At 49.3% G+C, this 21,773-nt stretch overlaps 1 protein-coding gene across 1 annotated transcript in view; it reads left to right on the forward strand.

Moving 5' to 3' along the window:
• Positions 1-24: 24 nt before the first annotated feature.
• Tln1 (talin 1) overlaps positions 25-21,773 on the forward strand; it is a 33,202-nt gene continuing 11,453 nt past the window's right edge. The window contains exons 1-33 of the mRNA XM_008842372.2: positions 25-479; positions 6,254-6,416; positions 6,903-7,000; positions 7,336-7,465; positions 7,571-7,723; positions 7,909-8,051; positions 8,135-8,262; positions 8,952-9,012; positions 9,945-10,049; positions 10,389-10,544; positions 11,547-11,648; positions 11,830-11,906; positions 12,336-12,516; positions 12,680-12,793; positions 12,901-13,009; positions 13,215-13,423; positions 13,586-13,684; positions 14,653-14,820; positions 14,997-15,291; positions 16,170-16,336; positions 17,631-17,759; positions 17,918-18,034; positions 18,136-18,249; positions 18,449-18,583; positions 18,753-18,881; positions 19,036-19,138; positions 19,249-19,457; positions 19,821-19,940; positions 20,124-20,321; positions 20,516-20,655; positions 20,826-20,919; positions 21,028-21,117; positions 21,234-21,356. Of these exons, the coding sequence (XP_008840594.1) occupies positions 6,287-6,416; positions 6,903-7,000; positions 7,336-7,465; positions 7,571-7,723; positions 7,909-8,051; positions 8,135-8,262; positions 8,952-9,012; positions 9,945-10,049; positions 10,389-10,544; positions 11,547-11,648; positions 11,830-11,906; positions 12,336-12,516; positions 12,680-12,793; positions 12,901-13,009; positions 13,215-13,423; positions 13,586-13,684; positions 14,653-14,820; positions 14,997-15,291; positions 16,170-16,336; positions 17,631-17,759; positions 17,918-18,034; positions 18,136-18,249; positions 18,449-18,583; positions 18,753-18,881; positions 19,036-19,138; positions 19,249-19,457; positions 19,821-19,940; positions 20,124-20,321; positions 20,516-20,655; positions 20,826-20,919; positions 21,028-21,117; positions 21,234-21,356 (4,326 nt within the window). The 5' untranslated portion in view covers positions 25-479; positions 6,254-6,286. The remainder of the gene's footprint in view (positions 480-6,253; positions 6,417-6,902; positions 7,001-7,335; positions 7,466-7,570; positions 7,724-7,908; positions 8,052-8,134; positions 8,263-8,951; positions 9,013-9,944; positions 10,050-10,388; positions 10,545-11,546; positions 11,649-11,829; positions 11,907-12,335; positions 12,517-12,679; positions 12,794-12,900; positions 13,010-13,214; positions 13,424-13,585; positions 13,685-14,652; positions 14,821-14,996; positions 15,292-16,169; positions 16,337-17,630; positions 17,760-17,917; positions 18,035-18,135; positions 18,250-18,448; positions 18,584-18,752; positions 18,882-19,035; positions 19,139-19,248; positions 19,458-19,820; positions 19,941-20,123; positions 20,322-20,515; positions 20,656-20,825; positions 20,920-21,027; positions 21,118-21,233; positions 21,357-21,773) is intronic.

The raw sequence follows: 21,773 nt of genomic DNA on the forward strand, positions 1-21,773 counted from the left end.
ACTTGTAGTTCCCTGAGATTCGGAAGTGGCCGGCAGGCGGCGCCACGTCCCGGGGGGCTATGCAAATCGCGGGGACGTCTGTGCTGCTTCCGCACACCCTAAGGGCGGGGATTCTACGAATCCGGCTCCGCCTTCGCCCCCAGCTAAAAAAAAAAAGAAAGAAGCCTTAGACTCTAAAAGCGAGCTCCGGCTCAGTGCAGACGTTTGCTCCGGATTGTGCCGCACCCTAGCTTCCTGCCGGGGAGGGGCTGCGGGGCTTCGGCCGGCTCCCGAGCATCGAGAGCTGCAGCCAGAGCAGCTTCCTGCAGGCTCCGCGACCATAGAGCGCGGGCCCAGGGCGCCGCCCGCGGGTGGGGGACGTTCCCCGGACGGAAGTAGCCCACACTGTCGAAGGGAGGGCGAGGCCGGAGCCCCTGAGCAACCGGGAGAGCCAGCGGGTTAGCGGGCCGGCGGGCGGGGCACGGACCCGGGCAGCGCAGGTAGGCCGGACGGGACGGGCGGGAGCCTCTGGGTGGGGCTGCACCCTGGCTTGCCCCGGAGCGGCGGGCGGGGCTCATTCTGCTGCGTATCCTGTGTCCGGTCGGGTTGGGGAGGTTGGGGAGGTCAGCGTCTTGTGGGTTTCAGTTTGGGGTCGGAGTTGTGCATTCCGTGTTGCAAGAGGCAGGCCCTTTTCCCAGGAGCAGTTCTCGGCTGCGATAGGTTGGAGGTGGGGGGCGAGGAATGGGTGGCAGGCAGTGAGGCACTGGGCGGGGATGGGTTTTGGTGGTAGTTGATAGCGGGTATGTCGTTAGGAAAGCTTTGGGTGAATTTGGGATTAGGTGTGGTTGGGTTTAGGTGGCCAGGGTCCCTTTTGAAGTTAGAAAGTTGGACGAAATTCTAAGAATTATTTGCGTGCCTGCTTTGTGTAGGTGAGGTTTAGATTGAGGTCATTATTTTGTTTTCTAGAATGACAAGCATAAGTCAGAGTACAGGGTCCGGTTAAGGATCAACAACAGAAATTAGGTTAGAAGTCCATTTTGGGATTAAAGGCCATTGCCATGGTCAGTTTAAGGATAAACAGTGAAAAAGTGAATTGGGAATCAAGTTACAAATGAGTTTAGGGGTCAGTATTTATGGTTAGTCAGGAGATTTTGTCCCAAAGATAAAAACTAGATTAGTATGGGTGTGTACTAGGAGAGGGATGAATGTCAAATATGGGGAATCAGGAAACAAATTAAGGTCAGAATTGTTGGGAGTTGGAGACAACTTTTGGGGTTGAGGTTGAGGGTATGGTTAAGCAAGTAGAATTTAAGAGGTTGGCAGCAAGTGCCTTTGTTTTGTGGAGCAGTCTCTTATTTCTGTGTAGTTACAGAGGTTTCTTTCACCCAGAGAAGTGACAAACTAACTGCAGGCCAGAGTTCTGGGCCAGCCAAAATTGCAGGTACCTGGAATTCCAGCTTCTTTATTTCACTCTCTATGCCTAAAACCCATTACTGGGACCACCACCGTTGGGAGACAGGGATTCTGGAACTATGTTATTCACAAGATGGGAAGTGGAAAATGGACAGAGACCCAGGAGCCACAGTGTCTAGTTATAGTGAGGAAAACTGCCTAGGAAAGATGAGACCCGTGACTGAAGGGGAAGCTGACCAAGGGAACACTGTTGTCAGAGGAGAAGGGAATGACGGAATCCCCTGACAGTTTAGCCTTACTGCTTCCCTCTCCCCTCTCCCCTATGCACTGCCCTTCTCTCTGGCTCTTTTCCCTGGCTCGACATTGCACACCCTTCATATTTCCTTATAGAATACTTCCCTTGCCTTTAACTCTTTCTGTGCTGTTCACCTTACTGTCCATTCTCACATTCTACTCTGATTTACACTCACCCAAATCTGAGTTTTCCCATCTTAAAGCACCTTCTCTTTCTACCCACTCATATTCCTGCATACCACTTACTAAATGCCAGAGTCCTGCCATGTCCATCCCCTGGTTCTGAGCTTCCTTTAACTTCTTGGTCCAGTTGTAAATCTCCTTCCCCCAGTCCCAACCAAAAAGAGGAAGTGAGACCCAAAGAGGAAACTGGGTGTCACTGATCCCACGCCCAGCTAGGCCACTGACCACACCCCCATTTTACTCCCAGCCTGACCCTGTCACTGACCTCACTATCCCCTACCTAGTCTGATTCAGCCACTGACAGTACCTTATGCCCGCCGATCCCCCCCCCCCACTTCAACTCTGGCATTACTTATCAATGGCCCTTCACCCCCTCCCGACCTCAATCTCATTTAGCCATTTACCACATCCCCAGCTCTTCTTAAACCCCTGTAAGCCTGACCTGGCCTGTGACCTCACTTTGTCATTCCTCACCTTAGCCACCATGCCTGATGTCATTCCTGTCCTCCCTCAGCCTGATTCAGTTGCTGATTTCATGTGTATATTTCCTACCATCATTTTCCCCAGCTTTTTTCTATACCCTGTCATCCCCATTCCTAGCCTGCTGTAGTCAGTAACCCCACCCATCTGCCCTTACCTATAATCACATCGCTTTTTTTCCCCCCACAGCTTTATCCTCACATTTCCCTGACCTTATCCTCCTACCTCCCCAATTTATTGCCTAAACTGAAGCTACCCTAGTCACTAAGTAGCTATTAGTCATAGGAAGCTGTGGGACCCCAGCCTGGCTTTGGGCTCAGGTTTCTGGGAGTTGACAGAACAGACTGTTGTCAGTCTTAACTTTATACTGAACGGCAGCTTCTTCCCCACACATAACTCTGGCTTCATCACCTCTTACTTTACTAATATATTGTCTCTCTAACCTGAATCCAGCATTTTCCTAAAATCCAGTTCTGGGGGTACTCCTTCTCCACTCAGAGCTTCCTTGGCTTCTCAGTGCATTCCAGTAGGTAGCTTCCTCATACCCCACTCGGCCTCTGCCTTTCTATCCTAACCCTGACTCCCCTCCACTGCTCCCTTGCAGGTATCCCATGCTTCAGCCAGCCTGCCTTTTACTTCCCCGAGTTCTCCATGATCTGCTTCTCCACCTTTGCTTATGCTATTCTCTCTACCTGGAATGCTGCTTTTGACTCATCCTCGGCTGACCTAATGGACAGAGCTTGGGCTTTGGAGTGAGAGAGACCTGGGTTCGGATCCTGGATTCACAGCTTATTATTTGGACAAATACTTTGGACAAGTATTTAACTTCCTTGAGCCTCAGTTTCCTAGTCTGTAAAAATGGAGATAATGACACCTACCTTGCAGGGCTGTTGTAAGGATTAACTGAATGCAATGCAATTGACACAGTCAATAAATGACAGATCATTTTTGCTTTTTATTATCTTCATTTTTTAAAATCTGAATTTCAAATAACACCTTTTGTGGACACTTTGGCCCCCCTTCCCTAACCTAAAGGGGTCCCTTTTCTGAGCATGCACATTTTGGCTCTTATCGCACACAGTCTGCCCTCTACTATAACTCTGTATTTAGCTTACCCACCTGGAAGGCTGGCAACCTACTGAAAGCAAAGTCTAGGCTTTACTCATCTTGGTTCCCAGCCACTAAAAGTATGCCCTAGGGCCTTCCCCACAATAGATCCTCAAGGAATGCTTGAGTTGGGAAGATGTATGCATTATGGGAGGAGAGGTGCAGGGGGCCTAGGCTTTGGAGCCTGATACACTTGTGGGGAAGCTGTGTGTATGGGATGGGGTACATGCAAGAAGATGGATCTATGTTGGGGTTGTGAGACTGAGCTAAGATGTTTGTAGAGACAGCATAGGGAGTTTTGTGGGAAAGAGTTCCTTGTATAGCCCATGGTGCCTTGGTGGAGAATGAGTATGCATGTGTGGATATCAAGTCCCTGTGTTGGAGGAAGTCAGGTCTAGCCTTTCAACTGCCCAGTCCAGCCCTAAATGAGCCTCCAGCAGCCCGAGGCCGGATATGTCATTCTCACCCACAAACCCCTCCCCCCTCCCCCTTCCCCAGCGGTTGCGGACTCAGAGGCCAAATTTGGTAACAGACTGTTATTCCCCCAACCCTGTTACACTCTGACTGCTGACAGCTTTCTCTCTTCCTTTGTCCCTCTCTATAACTCCCTATCTTTCTGCAGTGTCCTTTGTGGGTATCTACATTGATGATATTCTCTATGTACTCCCAAATTCTTTAGCCTCAGTACATTTACATTCCATTCCTTGCTGGGATTTGACCTCCTGTCCTCCATTCCCCCCCCCAATTGCCCAACTCCTCTGGAATGCATCTCAGGAATGTATTGAGGGAGGAGGAGTTCCCTGGGAGGAGGACTTGAAGGGGGTATTGCTATTCCATAAAACATGATGGAAAGGGAACTAAAGTTCTCAGACTGGGGCAGGAAGCAGATAACGTCTACGTATACTCCAGGGGCTACCACTACCCCCACATCAGTGTCCAGTTTCTTGACTTCCCTTCACCCTCGGTTAACTGTGGATAGCCACTCATCACCAGCCAGGAGGTCAGGGTAGGCATGACTCAACTCTTATCAAGGTCCTACCAGAGGTTTCTGAGGATAAGTGGGTATCCATGTGTCTGGAGGAAATGGGGGGAGGGGGGCATACATACAATCAGCTTAGACCGAAGGGTCCTCTCAGTTTTCCAGTTCCTCGGACTCTGCTTCTTTGACCCTGCAGCCTTTTCTCTCCTGTTGTCCACAGCCAGGTCTGTCCTGTTTTGGGGAGAGTTGCCCCAGGAATGGGGAGGGGACAGAGAGCTGGAACTGAGGAGACTGGGAGAGGTCTCATTTGGGGTAAAGAGAGGGAAGCTATGGCTCTAGCGTAGACTGTATGTATGGTCGGAAACAGCCTACTAGTCATTGATTCAGATCTTTCCTACATCTGGCTTTGGTTTCTACCAAGACTTTCAACTCTCCCACCTCATTATTCCTGACCTTTTTTTCTTCTGTCTTTTCCTAAGTTCCCTGATTTTCAAATACTTTCTGTATCCTGGTACCCCACCTATTTCCCACTCTTTCCTTTGGTCCTGCTTACCCCCTTGGGCTAACAGTTTGCTAGATGGGGAATGGGAAGACTGCATTCACTCCTCTTAAGTTTAGAGGCACCCAATCGCATACCACACTGGGCCACATCATCACCTGCTGGGTAGACCTGTCCTTTTGGGCCTGTGTGCCACCCACTGCTCACAGTGGCTCCTTTAGCTCCACTGAGAGGTAGTGGCTAATGGATAGAGGGAAGTTGGGATTTGCAAATGCTGAACTGCCCTGAAAGCATTGTCTGAGGGCAGAGCGAAAGGCAATCTGAGAAGGACTTGCTGAAGAAGAGAGCATGCAGGGGAGTTGCAGTAACTTGATGACTTGGAAGGAACAAGAACTAAGTTAGAAGGTCTAGGTTGTTTCACCTGCCATAAAATTTTCTCTTGTCCTATAGCATCTGTTTCTCTTTCTGTAAAATCCAAGTGTTGACTTTGACTAGGTCATTTCTGAGATCTCTGGACAGAGAATCAACTCTACCTTGCCTGTCAGGTTGGAAGAAAGCTGGGACAGGTGTGGGCCTGGATGGCCAGACAGCCAGTATTTGGTCTCCCTGACAGCTAGCTGGAGGCCGTTTGCAGGATTGAGGAGCCTTTGGGAGTTACCACAATGTCTGCTGAGAAGGCCAAAGCTGTGAGAAAGAAGGTCACATGATGGGTCAGGGCAGAACTCTGAAAGTCCTAGACTTGGTGAAGTGTGCAGGACATAGTAGGAGACAGAAATATTGACTTAGGAAAAGACAAAAACAAGGCAGAGGCATGCTGGGAAGGGAGATGAGCAGGGACAAGGGGCAAAGAGGCACTTGGAAAAAGACAAGCACAGATTCTAGTAGAGCAGGCAGGCAGTGTCCTCAGGTAACACTACATCAGACCTGCTATTGTCCCCTGAAGACCAGTCTCACCCTGGGATGTCTTAAATGGCCAAGACTGTTCCGTTTGATATAAATAATTTTTCACTTTTTGAAATTTTTAAATAAAACAAAAATGCCGGGTATGGTGGTGCACGCCTTTAAATCCCAGCACTCGGGAGGCTGAGGCAAGCTGATCTCTGTGAGTTCGAGGCCTGCCTGGTCTACATAGTGAGTTCCAGGCCAGCTGAGGCTACAAGGAGACCCCGTCTCAAAAAAGACCAAAAAAAAAAAAGACAAAAACAACTTCTTATTACTCTCTGTTTTGGCGAGTCCCTTTAAAAATCCTCCTTGAGACTACTCTCCGGGGCCCCTTCTCCACTGAGAGTATATTCTAATGCTCTGATGCCATGGGCCAGGTACAGTCAGGCTGAAGATCAGAAGTCGCCACCATGGTTGCACTCTCGCTGAAGATCAGCATTGGGAATGTGGTGAAGACGATGCAGTTTGAGCCATCTACTATGGTGTACGACGCCTGCCGCATCATTCGGGAGCGCATCCCAGAGGCCTTGGCTGGCCCTCGTGAGTCTAACTATCCAAGTGGTGGGGGCAGGAATTCTCTATCACTTATTCTCAGGTTCTTAGCCTTGAGCATTGTGTTCCCATTGTGCCCTGAGGTTACTTACCTCTCAGGACTATGCTCCAAGGTTTCCTTCTTCCTCTTTAAGACCAAGATCATGGGAGAAAGTATATTACGGAGTAGTGGTAGCTAGAGAGATGACTCAGTAGTTAAGAACATTTGCTTCTCTTCCAGAGGACCCAGCTTCAATTCCCAGCACCCACATGACAGTTAACAACCATCTGTAACTCCAGTTCCAGAGAATCGGACACCCTCTTCTGGCCTCTGCGGGGCATTGCACACATATGGCGTACTTACATACATGCAGGCAAAACACTCATACACATATAATAAAAATAATAAAGTATTTTTTGAAAAGGAATAGTGGTGTGGCTATTTGGCCACAATGGGGTTGTCATGAGTATAAAAGGATCTGCCTTCCCTTTTAGCCAGCGACTTTGGACTGTTTCTGTCAGATGATGACCCCAAAAAGGGTATATGGCTGGAGGCTGGAAAAGCCTTGGACTACTACATGCTCCGAAATGGGGTGAGTATCTCTTTCATTAACCACCAGCATCCTCTTCCAACAGCTATCCCTGCCTTGCTTGTATCCAGCACCCACATTTGTTGTCTCTCTCCCTCTCCTTCCCCCATATTGCTTCCTTTCTCCAACCCAGGGCCTTGCACATACTAGGCCAGCACTCTACCACTGAGTAGAGCATGCCCATGTGGCTTTCTGTTACACTCAGTCATAATACTCTGCTTTTGAATGAGCTGTCACAGCTTTCTTTCTGTAATTGACTCGCCTTCTCTCAGTGTAGAAAGGAAATAATGCCCATAGTTTAAGTAGGTCCTCACCACCACCTTTTCCTGCTCCAACAGGACACCATGGAGTACAGGAAGAAGCAGAGACCCCTGAAGATCCGGATGCTGGATGGAACTGTGAAGACCATCATGGTGGATGACTCCAAGACTGTCACTGACATGCTCATGACTATCTGTGCCCGCATTGGTAAGGGGTCTTGATAGGGCAACGAGCTGGGCTAGGAGCCTCCAGTTCTGTTAAGAGACTTGAATGCAGTGCCTGGGGACCTACCAAACCATCCCCTTCTCCTAGGCATCACCAACCATGATGAATATTCTCTGGTTCGAGAGCTGATGGAAGAGAAAAAGGATGAGGGGACCGGAACCTTACGCAAAGATAAGACCCTGTTGCGAGATGAAAAGAAGATGGAGAAACTAAAGCAGAAGCTGCACACAGATGATGAGTGTAAGCAGAGCTGGAAGGCGGTCTTGGAAACTGGCATGGCAGGGCAGCCATTTATTCCTTATTTACTCTGAATCATAGAACTTATGTTATGATGAAGAAAGGCAGACAATGAAGAAATGAAAACCCAGACACTAGGCAGTACAAGGGCCTTGTGGGTTTGGCACTGAGAGGACTCTGTTTTCCAGTGAATTGGCTGGACCATGGCCGGACGCTGAGGGAGCAAGGAGTGGAAGAGCATGAGACACTGCTGCTGCGGAGAAAGTTCTTCTACTCAGACCAGAATGTGGATTCCCGGGACCCTGTTCAGCTAAATCTGCTTTATGTACAGGTATGGAGAAGACTTGGCTGGGTGAGATGTGGAGGGCAGTCCCTGTACCCACGTAACAGTTGTTCCTTGTCTGTGTTCTCCAGGCACGAGATGATATCCTGAATGGCTCCCACCCTGTCTCTTTTGACAAGGCTTGTGAATTTGCTGGCTTCCAATGCCAGATCCAGTTTGGGCCCCACAATGAGCAGAAGCACAAGGCTGGCTTCCTCGAGTAAGTGGCCCAAGTTCCATGCCTTGTCATGGCTTGGGACACCCTACCATTATGCCCCAATGGGCCTGTCTCCATCCCAACCTTCTTCCCTATTTCCTCTTCTAAGGTACCAGGGCTTGATTCCCACAGGTCATCACCCTTTCGGCCACCATCATCCATTGTCTTCTCACTGGCCCTATCAGAGTATGAATGTCCAATATCTCTGCCCCTGCTCCTTCCCCTTCCCTGTAACTTGTGTTTGTTTTAGAGTCTGTGAAGAATTTGCTATATTAGCCTGAGTAAAGTGGGATAACGTTTTTCTTATAAGGAACATTAGATTAAAATGTTCCCCAAGTCTCATCCACTGGTATTTCTTAGAAGGTGTAGAATTTGGTGTGACTTTTCTCAGTTTCCCAAGTACATAGTCATCCTTCTAGGGAGCATTTTTTCTTTTTGGCTCTCTCTTTTCCTCAGGGAACAAAGCCTTCAGTTTGAGTTTCCTCAGTCCCCTTCCCCATAGAAAGAGAACAGATCCATTCAGGAGCTCCTGCTGCTATTTCAGAAGTCAGTCAAGACCCAGTTTCCTCAGAGCCTCCTCCTCAGAGATGATACTGTCCTAGACATTTCCTCAAACCTCTAGGCCCACAGTTCATGGCCCACATGTCCCTGATGCTATCCACTACATGCTGACCCTCCCTTTTCTGGTGTAGCCTGAAGGACTTCCTGCCCAAGGAGTATGTGAAGCAGAAGGGAGAGCGTAAGATCTTTCAGGTGAATGGGGTAGGGGAAAGTGGGATGACGTGGGAGCTTGGCTGCTTATTCTCCTGGCTAAGTGGACCCCCACCTCCTCTCTGCTCACCTCACCTCTGCCCTCCAAGCTGTTTTCTTACCTGACTTGTGCCAAGAAAGCAAAGTATTTGGACTTTAGTCCATCCCCATCAGTGTTTTTACTATGTATTTCTAATTTTTGGTTTGAGACAGAGTCTCACTTTGTAGCCCAGCCTGGCCTCAAACTATGTAGCTCAAGCCTAGCCTTAAACCTATTGCAATCCTCTTACTTCAGCCTCTTGTACTGAGATTGCAGGCATAAGCTACCATGGCTGGCTTAACTCAGTATATTCTTTACCTCTCATGTAACACATGGTAACGGTGTGTGCACTGCATAAGGCTGATAGGAACATCAGTGAGACAGATACCTGAAATTACTGTAAAGATCTCTGTCCACAAGCCAGGTGTGGTGGCACATGCCTTTGATCCCAGCACTTGGGAAGCAGAGGCAGATGGATCTCTGTGAGATCGAGGCCAGCTTGGTTTACATAGTGAGTTCCAGGCCAGCTGGGGCTACAGGGAAACCCTGTCTCAAGAAAGAAGGAAAAGATGTTTGTCTACATATAAAGTTTTACTCCACTCTAATAACTAAGCTCCAAAGGTCTTCTCTCTCTCTCTGAATTCTGATGGTTCTGAGTCCTCTTGCTTCCTACCCCTGCCACGTCCCCAGAACGTCTACAGTCTGCTCCTTAACCATGTTGCTTCTGCATAGCCTTAGCCAGCCTACATTGCTCTCCTTCTTGCCTCTTCCCTTCCTAAACCTTTCTATGTGCCCATAATACTCTCTTTTTACAGTTAACATCCTAGCTGAGTCCTTTGCTGTGATAATATTAATCTCCATAATTTGCTAAATTTTTCCCATTTCATTCTCAAAGGCACATAAGAATTGTGGGCAGATGAGTGAGATTGAAGCCAAAGTACGCTATGTGAAACTGGCCCGTTCCCTCAAGACTTATGGCGTCTCCTTCTTCCTAGTCAAGGTGGGCTCTAGACCCTTCTCATTACGCTCCTTATTTCTCACTCTTGCTCTTTCCTGTCTATCTGAACAATTCTGACTTTCATCCTCAATCTTTCCCACCAATCCCCAAGAATCTCATTCTTGGCCTTGCTCTGATCTTGTGAAAACCTGCCTATTGTCATTCCTCTACCACCTCTGCTTGTCTTTCCCAGCATTTTCCTTTGTCCTGGACCTGCACATGAATACCATAGTTTAACCCTCCTGGCCACCTCAGCATCCCTTTATGGTCTAAAACTGATCTGAGCATTTGTCTTTGATCTGACCTCTAACCTATAACACATTTGCAACCTCTGTCTCACAGGAAAAGATGAAAGGGAAGAATAAGCTAGTGCCCAGGCTGCTGGGCATCACTAAGGAGTGTGTAATGCGTGTAGATGAGAAGACCAAGGAGGTGATCCAGGAATGGAGCCTCACCAACATCAAACGTTGGGCTGCCTCTCCCAAGAGCTTCACTCTGGTGGGTCTGGGGACTTGAGTGAGAAAGGGCTCTGGGATTGTCCAAGAAGAGGCAATTACAAAGGTCTTTCCCCCTCCTTTGGGGTAGGTTCACTGAGCCTAACTCCAGAAAAAAGAACGTTGGGACTATTGTGGGATGTTGAAGTTAGTGTACATGGAGAAACTCCTAGAAAGTAAATGATGCCTAGATGGAATTACTTAAGTTCAACCGAGGGTTGGAGGGGGTTTGTAACCTCAGTGGTAGAGTACTTGCCTATCATATGTGAAGACCTGGGTTCAAGCCCCAGCATGACAAATTTTTTTTTGAAAAAAGAAAGAAGCTAGGCATAGTGGTATACACCTTTAATCCCAGAACCTAGGACTCTGAGACAAGGGGATTGTCATGAGTGTGAGACCAGTCTGGACTAAATAGTAAGTACCAGGCCATCTAGAGCTATGTAGTCTCAAAAAAGAAAAACAAAAAGAAAGTCAATAGAACCTATCACCAGTAAGCTGAGAGAACATGAACTATGGAGGGAAAAGGAAAAGCCAGTAGAAAGACAGGCCCCCCTTCAGCACCAGCTTTTACAGTCATTCTTTCCTTCTGGCTTTATATTTTGAGGTTATGAATTGAAAGCTGATACCAACTTGGCAGAGTGCCAGACAATGGAAATAGAAATTATAATAAATGTTCTTTTCTCACTTTGGATCCTTTTGCCAACCTTCAAGTGTGGTCATTTAATAACATTTGTGTCCTTTCAATTTTATCAACTGGGTGAGAGAAAATGAGATCTCCTAAATGACATATTTGAAACCATACAGCAGGAAGACCACTCCTCAGAAGCAACATAGTCCCCTCTAAAGAGAATAGAAAAACCGGCTGAAGAGAGGTGGATGGATTTCTTCCTAGGGGGCTGTTGGCATGGGCAGGCACCCTCATCAGGTCGACTTTGAGCATTCCCTCCCTGTTTCTGCCCTGGGTAGATCCTAGTCTTCCTGCTAAGTCTCCAACTTGTTTCTCTAGGACTTTGGGGATTACCAGGATGGCTACTATTCTGTACAGACAACTGAGGGTGAGCAGATAGCACAGCTTATTGCAGGCTACATTGATATCATCCTGAAGAAGGTAAGCCCTGCAACCCAGCCTTCCTATCTTTTCATCCTCTACCCTTCACCCCCTCCCCAAGTCAGCCCTCTAGAAATGGAACCCAAGTTCTGGAAAATGACTGACTGGAGAGAAGAGGCTGCTTTTGCCCACTGCCTTTTCCGTAACTGCTTCAGCTCTTCTTCCCTTTGACTTCTTACAGAAAAAAAGCAAGGACCACTTTGGGCTGGAGGGAGATGAGGAGTCTACTATGCTGGAGGACTCGGTGTCTCCCAAAAAGTAGGAAGGGGGTTGGGCTGATCTCATCCCTTGGGTAGGGAAACAAGGTTTGACTGCCAGGATTACTGGCAATTGGGAATCCTTAGGATGGTTTTCTTTCTTTCTAGATTTATTTTAAACTGTGTATTTTTGGTAGGATATGTGCAAGTGAGTGTGGATGCCCATGGAGGTCAGAACAGTGTCGGATCCCCTGCAACTAGAGTGACAGGCACTTGTGAGGGGCCTGATATGGATACTAGGATCCTCTGTAAGAGCAGCAAGTGCTCTTAACTGCTGAGCTATCTCTCCCGTCCAGGGTAGCTCCTTCACTAGACCCAGGCTATAATGAGACCTTATGAACCCCTAGATCCTAGGACTACAGAGGTGATAGAATCGGGGGGAGTGGGGGTGAAGAGTCCTTTGCGCATCCCCTGTTCATCCTGTCTTCAGGTCAACAGTCCTTCAGCAGCAGTATAACCGAGTAGGGAAAGTAGAGCATGGCTCTGTGGCCCTGCCTGCCATCATGCGCTCTGGAGCCTCTGGTCCTGAGAATTTCCAAATGGGCAGCATGCCACCTGCCCAGCAACAGATTACTAGCGGCCAAATGCACCGAGGACACATGCCTCCCTTGGTAAGCATGCTCCTACTTCTGTGGTGCATGGGCCCTTCTTTCTCCCTCCACCAGGCCTAACCAATTCCTGTCTATAGCTCTCTCCCTGGCCTCTGATTTTCTTTTGTTTCCTCTTTCCTCTGAATGTTCCATTACAGTCTCTGTTATTCTTCTTGTCTTTTAGACTTCAGCTCAGCAGGCCCTCACTGGAACCATTAACTCAAGCATGCAGGCTGTGCAGGCTGCCCAGGCTACTCTGGATGACTTTGACACTCTGCCCCCTCTTGGCCAAGACGCTGTGAGTATGGCATGGAGAAGAAGCCAAGTAACTTAAAGCTGGGACTCTAAGGAATGGAGAGGTGGGTAGTTAAACCTGAGTAGACCCTAAGTATTTTCTTCTCTCAGGCCTCTAAGGCTTGGCGTAAGAACAAGATGGATGAATCGAAGCATGAAATCCACTCCCAGGTAGATGCCATCACAGCTGGTACTGCCTCGGTGGTGAACCTGACAGCAGGTAGGCTGGATGCCAATCTGTAAGTGTATGAGGGGCGGGAGAGCAAGTGCATACAAGCATGGTTTGTGATCTGCTCCGTGTGTGACTGTATCTTGACTCATTGTGGAAGAGTCCGTCATTGTACGTTTCTCCAAGATGCATGTGTGACTAACTGGTGCCCTTTCCCCACCCTGTCTCATCCTCTTCCTTTCCTTTCTGTCCTTAGGAGACCCCGCAGAGACAGACTATACTGCAGTGGGCTGTGCAGTCACCACAATCTCCTCCAACCTCACGGAGATGTCACGTGGAGTGAAGCTGCTGGCTGCCTTACTGGAGGATGAAGGGGGCAATGGTCGGCCCCTTCTGCAGGCAGCAAAGGGCCTTGCAGGGGCAGTGTCAGAACTGCTGCGCAGCGCTCAGCCAGCCAGTGCTGAGGTCAGAGGTTAAAGTGCTGGGGTGAGGGTAGACACAGGGTTCCACACCAAGGAGAAAAGGCAGTTCAAGTTGCAGGCTGGAAGTATGACCCAGGAACCTGTGAGACCTGTGGGCACATGGCCAGGGATCAAGCAGCTTCTGACAGGTGTTCATTCTCCACAGCCCCGTCAGAACCTGCTGCAAGCAGCTGGGAACGTGGGCCAGGCCAGTGGGGAGCTGTTGCAGCAAATTGGGGAAAGTGACACTGACCCCCACTTCCAGGTTGGTGATATACCCAGCTTCTACAACCCCCATTACTAGGGGGTAATCTCTGATCCTAAATGCAGCTCCTAGTTTCTGTTTCTGTGAATTGACCCTTCCAAACTAGCCTGATCCTGTTTCTAAGGATGACACTGGGAACTTCCAGTTTCTTTGGGGTGAGAATTCAGAGCCCACAAATCTAAACATAACCTCCTAGTTCACTTTGGCCCTCATTGATGACATTTTTGTCCCCATCTTCCCTGTACGTAGCCATGGCCCCAGTTTAAAGCTATCTCAAACACCCCCTACCACACTGAGGACAATGTTCCTCCATCTCTCCCCCTTCCCCACCCCATGCCTGTTGCCTCAGCTGACTCTTCATCCTGGATTTCCCATGCAGATATGTGTACCCAGAGGGGCTGGGGCTCGATCTCCCCCTGATTCCCCAACGGTAATGGCCTCTGGCCTGGGCCTTCCCAGCTTGGTCCTCTCTGAGCCGCATACACTCGCTTCCATACCTCTTCCCCAGCCTCCTAGGGGAACAGACATGATGGGAGATGGGGAGGCCTAGACAGGCAGGGTTGAAGAAAAGGGATCAGATAGGGTAGGACAAGGACTTTCCCAAAATTCCAGGATGATACATGCAAGCCAAGATTGAGAGGACACGGAGACATGAAGCTCCCCATCCCCTCATACTAACCACCCCTCCCTCCCTCCCCATCACCATCCGAGTGTATCCGCCTCCCGCATTTCTCCCTTTGGTGTAGGCTCTATTTCTCTCTGTTGGTGAGGGTTTGTTTCTTGGTGAGGATCTGTCCTGCTGGGAGCTCAAGGCAGAGGGGCTTGGGGTAGGTAGGTTCTGGTTGCTTCTGCATATTACTGTCTTCTGATTGGAGTCAGTGGGAATAATGAAGTAGCTTATGCAGCGAAGAAGTACCCGTGGATCCTAAGTGCAATCTCAGATCATGCTAACAGCTGTTTTCTCATAGGATGTTCTAATGCAACTAGCCAAGGCAGTGGCGAGTGCTGCAGCTGCCCTGGTCCTCAAAGCCAAGAGTGTGGCCCAGCGCACAGAGGACTCAGGGCTTCAGACTCAAGTTATTGCTGCAGCCACACAGTGTGCCCTGTCCACCTCCCAACTGGTAGCTTGTACCAAGGTGAGCCCAAACGATTCTGTATCCTGTGCCTAGGGCTAATACTGACATGCACATAAACCTCTCATTTTCTGTTTGTGACTCTTGAGGCCTTATCACCCATCCCAGTGACTACTGTGAAAACACAAACTGTACAACTTTCTCTTGCCTACTTGTCTGACACTCAAGTTTTCCCATAGGTGGTAGCACCTACAATCAGTTCACCTGTCTGCCAAGAACAGCTGGTAGAAGCAGGACGACTGGTGGCCAAAGCTGTGGAGGGCTGTGTCTCTGCCTCCCAGGCAGCCACAGAAGATGGGCAGCTGTTGCGAGGAGTGGGAGCAGCAGCCACGGCTGTCACCCAGGCCCTGAATGAGCTGCTGCAGCATGTGAAGGCCCATGCCACAGGGGCTGGGCCTGCTGGCCGTTATGACCAGGCCACTGACACCATCCTTACTGTCACTGAGAACATTTTCAGCTCCATGGGTGATGCTGGTAAGGGCACCCACCCTGAGATGACAGAAGCCCCAGTGAGGTTCCCCTAAGCCCATTGGACATTCCCTTATAGGCTCAACCACCCCACCTCTGAGAATCCCGACAGTGTGGCTTTCCTACCTAGCCTTGCAACTATAGGCTTGCTGTTTGATCTCTGAAATCTCCACTTCCACATCTATAAAGCTAGAAAAGCCATGTTCTGCCTTCCTTGGACCATTTAAAGCATATGCATTTAGCATATACTAAATTATGCACCAAATTTTGTGGCAAGTTGCATGGTTAAGAGCCAGCCTTTAAAAAGGAAGAGGACTGGAGAGATGGCTCAGCGGTTAAGAACACTGGTGGTTCTTGCAGAAGACCCGGGTTCAAATCCCAGCACCCACAGGGCAGCTAACAACTGTCCATAACTCCAGTCCCAGGGGATCCAATAGCTTCTTCTGATCCCTGCGGGCATTGCACGATATGGGTGCACTTACCTACATGCAGGCAATACACACATACACATAAAATAACAATAATAAATAAAAATTTTTAAAAAGTAACAGCATTTTTTAAAAAAAGGAAGAGAAGAGAGGATAAAAAGCCCACTTCCCCATTCCTCTTTCTCACCCCCAAAATCATTCACACAGGCAGTCTCATCTTAAAAATATTGGCTAGAAATACCAGCTAGTGACTGTCCTCCGATAGGAACTCACTGGATAGATAAGTTCTTTAAGACCTTTAACCCAGAAAATTGTGAGTCCAAAGATACCACTTGAGAACTTTTGCCAGTCTCCTCACTGTCCCTAGAAGCCCCTATCTACATTGTCTACCCCGCTCCTCCCTTGTCCTCTCTCAGGGTCTCTGGCTTTCTTACTTGATTATATCCTGTGCTGTAGGGGAGATGGTGCGACAGGCCCGCATCCTGGCCCAAGCCACATCGGACCTGGTCAATGCCATCAAGGCTGATGCAGAGGGGGAGAGTGATCTGGAAAACTCTCGAAAGCTCCTGAGTGCTGCCAAGATCCTGGCTGATGCTACTGCCAAGATGGTAGAGGCTGCCAAGGTACAAAGTGGCCTTCTGTATGGACCCCAGACTAGGCCCTGAAGGGAAGTAGGGAGGACCAGATAGGTGCCTTGTCTGATGGGCAGACCTAGGAAAAGCAGAAAATACAGGAGAATAATAAGGAAACCCTCGGGAAGCAAATGAACCCCCAGGTTGTAGGTGGACATGGCCCAGGCCTCCAGCCATTGTGACTCCTAGTGAACTCTACATCAGTCATATCCTTTTTCTTCCTTCGTATTGAAAGTCTGCTACTTTTTCTTTCCCTGTGTTGCCGCCACCATCTGCTTGGCATCTCTTTCCTGGTCTCCCATGTGAAGGCAGATAGCCCTTCGTTCCAAGGGGTTTCCACTCTAGCAGCACAGATGTACTTTAGGGACTAGAGAGATGGCCCAGTAGGTAAGAGCACTGGCTGCTCCTACAGAGGACCTGTGTCCAGCTCCCAGCACTCAAATGGTGGCTAACAACATTCTCGCTTCTAGCTTTCATGGGCATTGCGTGACACAGTTGTAGTTACATACATGCTGGCAAAACACTGATACACATAAAATAAAAATAAATTGTTTTAAAAAAGATAAGACTTTAAGGGCTGGAGAGATGGCTCAGTGGTTAAGAACACTGGTTGTTCTTGCAGAAGACCCGGGTTCGAATCCCAGCACCCACATGGCAGCTAACAACTGTCCATAACTCCAGTTCCAGGGGATCTGACAGCCTCTTCTGTCCTCTGAGGGCACTGTGTGACACAGGTGCACTTACCTACATGCAGGCAATACATACATACACATAAAATAGCAATAAATTAATTAATTTGAAAAAAAGATAAGACTTTAGATACCAGTACACAAAGGTGTGATACCATCAGAAGGAAGCTCCAAAGGTCCCCCAACCCCCTGGGTTTTAGTACTCCTTAGTTTACAGCAGGAATCCCTGCTTAGAAATGCCTGAGCACGCTTCTCTAAAAGCAAGTCTTCCTTTTCCCTGGTAGCCCTACTCATCCTAAATATCTGTAGAATTTGGGGTATTCTGTAAGGAGTGTAGCAAGAAAGCCTCCTTCCCCAAGGAGTAGAAAAAGGCAGAATTCTACTAACAGGATTCAGCGTCTGAGAGGAACTTAAGTACCCTGGAAACCTACCGTTGGCCCTTCTGAGGCAGTTAGTAGTTACTGCCTCAGTGTAGATAATTAGAAATTACCTCAGGAAAATGAGGGGGTTTTAAACTGAATTTAGAGGAATCAGAAAAGAATGCATTTAAGGTTCAAAGGAATGCTGGGTGTTGACTCTTGCTCCATGTCTCTCAGGGAGCAGCTGCCCATCCTGATAGTGAAGAGCAACAGCAGCGCCTGCGTGAAGCAGCTGAGGGGCTGCGCATGGCCACCAATGCAGCTGCACAGAATGCCATCAAGAAAAAGCTGGTGCAGCGCCTGGAAGTAAGGCTAGGAAGTTGGGGTGCAGGGGAGGTGGTGATTACATGGGTGCTGTGAGAGGACTAATAGGGAAAGATAGATACAGTCATTTGGGGTATAGCGTGGGCCAGGTAGGCCAGGGCCTGGGACTGCCTGGTCTTCTGACTGCTTTGTCCTTGCAGCATGCAGCCAAGCAGGCTGCAGCCTCTGCCACACAGACCATTGCTGCAGCCCAACATGCAGCCTCTACGCCCAAGGCCTCTGCGGGACCCCAGCCCCTGCTGGTGCAGAGCTGTAAGGTAAGTCTCCAGGAGGCATGCGGGGGAAGGGAGGGGGTGAAAAGAGGGGATTACTTTGCCTAAGTTGAGGAAGCTGGTGCTTATGACATTTTTATTTTCAGGCTGTGGCAGAGCAGATTCCATTGCTGGTACAAGGTGTCCGAGGGAGCCAAGCTCAACCTGACAGCCCCAGCGCTCAGCTTGCTCTCATTGCTGCCAGCCAGAGCTTTTTGCAGGCAAGATACCCTCTCCACCTCTCAGACCAGATCCTCCCCCACTTTTCTAAGATCTTACATCTCATAATTTGAATGTCTGCTAGTTGCCTCTTTCCTAATACCAAACCCTAGTGCTTACCATATCCTGACCATTGTCAGTGCCTGTACTCAAGCCTACAGAGAGTGTGGCGCACATCATCTGCTCATCTGTTCCCCACAGCCTGGCGGGAAGATGGTAGCAGCTGCAAAAGCCTCGGTGCCAACGATTCATGACCAGGCCTCAGCCATGCAACTGAGTCAGTGTGCTAAGAACCTGGGTACTGCACTGGCAGAACTCCGTACTGCTGCCCAGAAGGTATGGGAACTGGCTCTGGCAGTGGAAGTCAGTGAGGCTGTGGATGTGGAGTCCTGCGGTGGAGGAAATTTGTGCAGAATTATGTCATAACAGGGATGACTGTAATCTGAGGCCTGTGATTAGGCCTGTGTAGGCCATTCCTACACCTAAACCCGTTTTACTATCACAGGCTCAGGAGGCATGCGGGCCTTTGGAGATGGATTCTGCATTGAGTGTTGTACAGAATCTAGAAAAAGACCTACAGGAAGTGAAGGCAGCAGCTCGAGATGGCAAGCTGAAACCCTTGCCTGGAGAAACAGTGAGTAGTCCCTTACATGTCCTCACTCAAACCCTGTAAGTCTTCCCTTCTCAGCTCTGAAACAAGGCTAGCCAAAACCAGCTGTCCCCAGGAACCCTCTCAGGTACCCTCTCACTTCCTCCTTCTCCTGAGCCTCCACCCCCCTTATCCGCAGATGGAGAAGTGTGCCCAGGACCTTGGCAACAGCACCAAAGCAGTGAGCTCTGCCATTGCCCAGCTTCTGGGGGAGGTTGCCCAGGGCAATGAGAATTACGCAGGTATGTAGCTACAGGGCTAGGAATGGGACGGATGATAGGAAGATGGGGAAGAGGAGCTGGGTAGAGAAGGGGACTGATAGAGCAAACCCCTCCTCTCTGTATCTCCCCAGGCATTGCAGCTCGGGAAGTGGCAGGTGGACTGCGGTCACTTGCCCAAGCTGCTAGGGGTGTAGCAGCCCTGACATCAGATCCTGCAGTGCAGGCCATTGTGCTTGACACAGCCAGTGATGTACTGGACAAGGCCAGCAGCCTCATTGAGGAGGCAAAGAAGGCAGCTGGCCATCCAGGGGACCCAGAGAGCCAACAGCGGCTTGCTCAGGTCAGGTATTGGGAAGGGGCTCCTGTCCCCTTCATCCTTAGGTCCCTTCTTGAGGCCCCCCACAACAAGACACAGGCTGCTCTACTTCATGTTTCCTGAGGGACATCATCCCAAGTTTGCTCACGAGAGCTCATCTCTGAATTACCTTCTCTCTGTCTTGGAAGTGTCTGTTGGACTCAAGCACAAGCCTTGCTAAGCACTATCTTTGGAACTTTGGGGACTGCTGCCCTGACCTCAGCTTATTCAGCCCCTTTCCTCTTCCAGTTTCGGAGGCAGAAGAGCTGGTTATCACCTGTGTTTCAGGACGGGAGGAAGGATTTCCCAAGTTCCCATTTTGACAACCCTGTCTCTTTTCTACTTCAGGTGGCTAAAGCAGTGACCCAGGCACTGAACCGCTGTGTCAGCTGCCTGCCTGGCCAGCGAGATGTTGATAATGCCCTGAAAGCAGTTGGAGATGCCAGCAAGCGACTCCTGAGTGACTCGGTAGGAGGACCAGGGCATGGGCTAACAGGAGCCAGAGAACCTCCCTCCTTTGACTTTGCCTTCCCAGATCTGTCCCTTTTCATTACTCCTAGTTTCTGTGCCATCCTCCTAGCTTTCCTTTCTCAAACACTGTCTCATTATCTCCATTCATCTTTCTGACATCCTTCCTCTCTGACCCTGTAGCTTCCTCTCAGCACTGGGACATTTCAAGAAGCTCAGAGCCGATTGAATGAAGCCGCTGCTGGACTAAATCAGGCAGCCACAGAACTGGTGCAGGCCTCCCGAGGAACCCCTCAGGACCTGGCTCGGGCTTCAGGCCGATTTGGACAGGACTTCAGCACCTTCCTGGAAGCTGGTGTGGAGATGGCAGGACAGGCCCCGGTATGAAGAGGCAAAGGGTCTGGTTGTGTGGTCTGCTTTGAGGGCTATGTAGAAGGCACCTGGGTGGTCAGAGAGTCTAGATCTGCTTCTGGCTTTCCTCTCCCCATTCTTTTAACAATATTTTAAGTGTTTGGGAAAGAAGCTCCCATTAGAGACAGATAAGACAAGATAACATATAACCTCCCCTTTAACAGAGCCAAGAGGACCGAGCCCAAGTTGTGTCCAACTTGAAGGGCATATCCATGTCTTCAAGCAAACTTCTTCTGGCTGCTAAAGCCCTATCCACAGATCCTGCTGCCCCGAACCTCAAGAGTCAGCTAGCTGCAGCTGCTAGGTAAGTGGAAACTAGAAAACCCAGCTGTGTGAGGACCTGGGAGAGAGACTGACATTTCATAAGAAATCCTCAGGGTTACCGCTAGTAAAGCAAAAGCAAAACATACATAGTCCCATGCCCATAGGACTCAGAATGATGCTCTCCTCACTCAGTTTTCTATCCCCACCTAGAGCTGTGACAGACAGCATCAACCAGCTCATCACCATGTGCACCCAGCAAGCACCTGGCCAGAAGGAGTGTGACAATGCCCTACGGGAACTGGAGGTGGGCCTTTAGTAGGGTAGCTAGGAATAAAGTTGAGGAGGGTGGGCTGTAGCTGAGGCTGGGGCTGAAGGAAGTGTTTTAGATCTCATGGCATCCTTCCCTACACAGACGGTTCGAGAACTCCTAGAGAACCCAGTCCAGCCCATCAATGACATGTCTTACTTTGGTTGCCTGGACAGTGTCATGGAGAACTCAAAGGTAAGTGTTAATGGGAGCCAGGAGAGGAGGAAAGGGTAGGAAGATGGAACTAACCAGATGTTGTCTTAGTACTCTGAGGACATGAAATGACCCTCCTGATACCCTCTCTTCCTTAGGTGCTTGGTGAGGCCATGACTGGCATCTCCCAAAATGCCAAGAACGGAAATCTGCCAGAGTTTGGGGAGGCAATCGCCACAGCCTCCAAGGCCCTCTGTGGCTTTACTGAGGCAGCTGCACAGGTTAGCTCCCTAAGCTGGATTCCTTGACCAACTCTTGCTTTCCACACCCCTAGAGAAGAGAGTGCGATATAAATTGAGACGTTGGTTTCCCCCCTCCTGGAGAGGATCTCTTCATCAGTAATTGTTCAGCAGTTCTGGTTGTTAGAACTCTTATTCCTTGGTGTTAGGATTAGAATTACACTGACCAACTGTGAGGTCTTTTTTTTTTTTTTTTTATTCTATGTGTATGATTGTATTGCCTATGTGTGTGTAAGTGCACCTGTGTCGTGCAATGCCATGGAGGTCAGGAGAAGGTGCTGAATCGCCTGGAATTGGAAGTATGGATGGCTGTAAGCAGCAATATGGGTACTGGGAATCTAACCCAGGTCCTCTGCAAGAACAGCCAGTGCTCTTAACTGCTGAGCCACCTCTCCAGCC

Source organism: Nannospalax galili, unplaced genomic scaffold, assembly GCF_000622305.1.
Source record: "Nannospalax galili isolate Female #2095 unplaced genomic scaffold, S.galili_v1.0 scaffold341, whole genome shotgun sequence".
In the NCBI taxonomy this organism is placed as follows: domain Eukaryota; kingdom Metazoa; phylum Chordata; class Mammalia; order Rodentia; family Spalacidae; genus Nannospalax; species Nannospalax galili.